Source organism: Sinocyclocheilus anshuiensis, unplaced genomic scaffold, assembly GCF_001515605.1.
Source record: "Sinocyclocheilus anshuiensis isolate Anshui unplaced genomic scaffold, SAMN03320099.WGS_v1.1 scaffold1163, whole genome shotgun sequence".
Lineage (NCBI taxonomy): Eukaryota > Metazoa > Chordata > Actinopteri > Cypriniformes > Cyprinidae > Sinocyclocheilus > Sinocyclocheilus anshuiensis.
In genome coordinates, this window is record NW_015544295.1 from 806,204 (window position 1) to 810,334 (window position 4,131).

At 35.0% G+C, this 4,131-nt stretch overlaps 1 protein-coding gene across 1 annotated transcript in view; it reads left to right on the plus strand.

The window, feature by feature from the left end:
- The window catches only part of LOC107698114 (centrosomal protein of 78 kDa-like), a 20,047-nt gene that overhangs the window by 13,626 nt on the left and 2,290 nt on the right, over positions 1–4,131 (plus strand). The window contains exons 8-15 of the mRNA XM_016499035.1: positions 576–643; positions 727–820; positions 899–1,001; positions 1,161–1,203; positions 1,557–1,694; positions 3,326–3,403; positions 3,480–3,634; positions 3,789–3,927. Coding sequence (XP_016354521.1) covers positions 576–643; positions 727–820; positions 899–1,001; positions 1,161–1,203; positions 1,557–1,694; positions 3,326–3,403; positions 3,480–3,634; positions 3,789–3,927 — 818 coding nt within the window. The remainder of the gene's footprint in view (positions 1–575; positions 644–726; positions 821–898; positions 1,002–1,160; positions 1,204–1,556; positions 1,695–3,325; positions 3,404–3,479; positions 3,635–3,788; positions 3,928–4,131) is intronic.

The following is a 4,131-nucleotide window of genomic DNA, read 5'->3' on the forward strand; positions in this document are numbered from 1 at the left end:
AGCGCTACACTACCATTCAAAAGTTTGGGGTCAGAAAGATTTTTTTTTTTTATTAGATTTTTTTTTGATTTTAATTTTTTGAAATGCTTGCCAAGACTGTTTTATTAGAAGAACAGTAAAAATAGTAATACTTTAAAATGTAAACATTTTAAATTTATATATATATATATATTAATGGTTTAAAAGGTTTGATGCTCAAGAAACATTAAATATTATTATTATTATCATTGTTGAAAACAGTTGGGCTATTATTATTTTATTGTTATATTTTTGTAGAAATCTTTTGTAACTTTATGAATCTTTTTACTGTCATTTTATTTCAATTTAAGTCCATGTCTTTCAAAAAAAAAAAGTTACTGATTTCTTACAAATGTTTGAATGGTATTATACTTTTTTATCATCTAATATTTTGGTGCATTTAGAAATACATTACATTACAGACATAAAATGGCTTGTGAATGCGGTTTTATGTTGACGTAATATTCTAATGAACAAAATGATAATGGTACCTGGTCAGCACTTGCACTTTAAGACAGCAAGGTAGACCTCCAAATCACATTTTGTCATTTGTCTCTTAGATAATAATGTGGTGAAGGCTGTGCTCAAAAAAGTTCTCATGAACACTAAAAGCCATGACTCACAGGTCAGACAACTCTTGCATGTTTATATATTTTAGATGGTTGGATATTGGCTACATGAACTCATTGTCGATGTGTTGTGTTTCAGTATCTGTGGCTTAAACCTCCTTCTCCCAAAAGCACTCTTGATCAATCACGGCAGTTAAGGAGGAAGAATGCAGGAAAAGCTACATATCGAATTGGTATGTGCAGTATTTTGGCTATTTATTTATTTTTTGTTCTGTAGGTTCTTTTGGACCATTTAATGCCGTTCTCTGCAGGATCTCGCCGGTCGTCGTCTGTAAACTCTGTGTGGAGGCCGCCTCGGCCTGGTTCAGTGGGGTACGTCCCGTGGCGCACTGCTGCACGGGCTGGCTTACAAAGGTAAGATGTTAGCGATATATCACTTGTAGGATAGATTTCAGACAGGTTGAACAGGAACTGTTCCAGAAAGTATCCAGATGTATGAGAAGCAATTCAATCCTTCAATACTTCCATTCAAGTCAATAAGATGAGTGAATGTGTCTCTCTTTGTCCATAAAGAGGTGCATCACAGACTGATGGGCTGACAGACCAGAGTTTTCAAGTAAGGACTGTTTTATTGCTAAATTTATTTCATGTAAATTTTTACGTTGACTATTATACATTTAGTAGACTGACTTGTAAGTTGAGTCGCATTTTTTAAAACTCTAAAGTCCTAAATTTTCGTATGCGTTTGTTTTTCGTATTCGTCATCCTTTCCTATCAAAATGCTTGCTACAGATGTGAAACCGCAGAAAATCGAACCTGGTCCGAATTTTTTTATGACGGACGAAAAAACGTGATTGAAACAACGTGAAGGTCGTATTTATTTTTGCAGAACGTGCAAAAATTTCGGATTTCTGCGAAGACCTTTAGTGTGGAATGTGTTGAGGATGTCTTGATGGCTTTCTTCATCAGAACGCCACCTCTGTGCGGGTAACCGTTGAGACGGAGTCAGAGTCGGAGGAGGTGGATGGTGCAGATGTACTGGGTCCTCAGGAGAAAATCACAAGCTACCAGTTCAGACGACTAGAGAGGGAGAATAATCGATTACAGGTGCCGCAGTAACAGCCTGTCAAATTGTTCTCTCTCATGTGCTTATTGAAGGAGGAAGCTTGTTAAGAGAGCTAGAAAAAATAAAACATACTCACTTTAGTTTTTCAAGAGGTCACATGGATTCTGCAGAACTGTAAAGAAGATTTTTAGCTAAATCTGTGGTCATTGGTGATTCATAAAATGCAAGTCAACAGCTGCCGTCACTTTGAGGGTCAAAAATAGCATATCAGGCGGCACAAAATGAATACCTGTGGTTCCTGATGATATATTGAGGTCTTGTTCAGTCTGTGCATTATTTACAACATTATCAGCAGCTCATCAGTTCTCAGTTCAGTGACTGTTGGAGGAACTAGAGCAATTTATGAGTCGGCAAAACCTAGCATCATAGGATCATGTACTTACTTTTGGCAAATTTGGATTTGGATTTGGAACTTGATCTGTGCTGCTTGAGGCGCAAACTATTTCAGATGATTCAGTCCGATTTGGTGAACTGGTTAATGATTAAAAATAATGATTCATTCGTGAACCAGACATTTTTGTGTTGCCTGATATGCTTTTTCTTTTTTTTTTGACGGTAACCACTGCCTTGCATTTTATGATTTACCAACGACCATGAGTTCAGCTAAAAATCTTCTTTACTGTTCTGCTGAAGAAAAATCATCTACATCTTGAATAGCCTCAATGAGGAAATTAACAGCAAATTGTCATTTTTGGATGAACTATCCTTTTAAAATACACTTTTCAGATTTTCAGTTTATTTAATTTGTCCACTAAAACTTTCCAACATGCATCACATGACATGAGTATTCCTTTCCCTCAGTTTTTCAGTAATGGACGTCATGTACATTTCCACCGCTTCTCATATAATGTATTGTAGTTGTATAGTTTAAAGCTATTTAGTAAAGCTAATTTTATGGTTAGGGTTGTATGTATTTTAAATGCACACAAATAATAAAAAACACTTTGCATAATTTGACAAAATCCCCAGTTGATTTGAAATGCACACCTTTTTGTTGTTTTCTTAATGCAGCATGAATCTCATACTTCATCTCAAGCTCTTCAATCACACTGCTGTAAACAAGCACACTAACTTAAAAAAACAAACAAAGCAAAATCGATTGGATTGGTGGTAAAGTCAAATGTTTTGAAAAATATATAAATAATGTTCATACAATAAATATTGTAATGGCTTATGTTTATCCTTCCGTTTAGATTATTATTGTTAAATTTGTAATAATCATGTAATTCTCATTTTTATGATTACTTTCCATAGTTTGAAAACTAGGACAGCAGTAAAATAACAAATATAATTCATGAAAAGTAGCAAAGATAAATTATATCATGACAAAAAGTTCCAGTTTTATTGTGATTATAACAAAAAAAAATGCCCAAAGCTGAAGTAGTATACAGTGACACAAGATTTTGATATTTTGTAGTCTAATGTAATGACAATCAGAATATTTATGTTATTTATGTATTGTTTTTTTTGAGCGTGGCTTAAATGTATGAGATGGTAAATGGTTTGGTGCCACTGTATATATTGTAAGTCGCTTTGGATAAAAGCGTCTGCAAAATGACTAAATGTAAATATATAAAGGACAATACAGTGCAGTTCCTCTCTTCATGCACAGGTGGAGCTGGAAGAGTGTCGTCTGAGGCTGGTGGAGGAGAGGAACAACAGGCTGAAAACCAACTCTCGCCTGGTGGAGGTACAAGTATCCCCCGTTATTCGGCTTGTAAAATGAAAAGTTATGTGAGCGTATATTAATATGCCTCTTCCTGCAGCTGGAGCTGGAGAATGAGCGTTTGCGCAGTCTGAATCAATCCCAGTTGGAAGCCCATCTCAGCGCCTCTGTTCTGGAGGATGAACATGTGCTGGAAAGCATCGAATCCTCCTTCCAAAAATTCCACGCATTCCTAGATCTGCTGAAAGACGCTGGGTCTGTCTGATCTCACATTTTACTACTATCTACTGAATGATTTATGCATTACTGTTTATGCCTTATTTAATCAAAAGTCTTGATGCCATACTGTTTTTAAAATGTTGAATCTTCAAAAATTTCATTGGCATTTTCATACTTGGCTGTATGTTAGGCTTGGCCAGTTTGCGTCTATGGCTGGAATAGACCAATCAGACTTTGGGCTTCTTGGGCATCCTCAGCTCTCCTCAACAGAGAGGACACACGTCGGCCAAGAAAACCAGAGAAATGAGGAGAGGAGGGAGAGTTTAGCAGTGGGTAGAAATAAGAGAAACAAAAAACATTCCAAAAATATTCAATAAAAATAAAGAAACGTTTATTTTATTTATTTGTTTGTTTTATGATTTATTAACTACTTTTTAAAAGTTTGCGGTCAGTTAGATTTTTAAAATACAAATATATATTTTTATTCATGTTAATATAAATGTAATATAAATGACTAAATGTAAATGTAATAT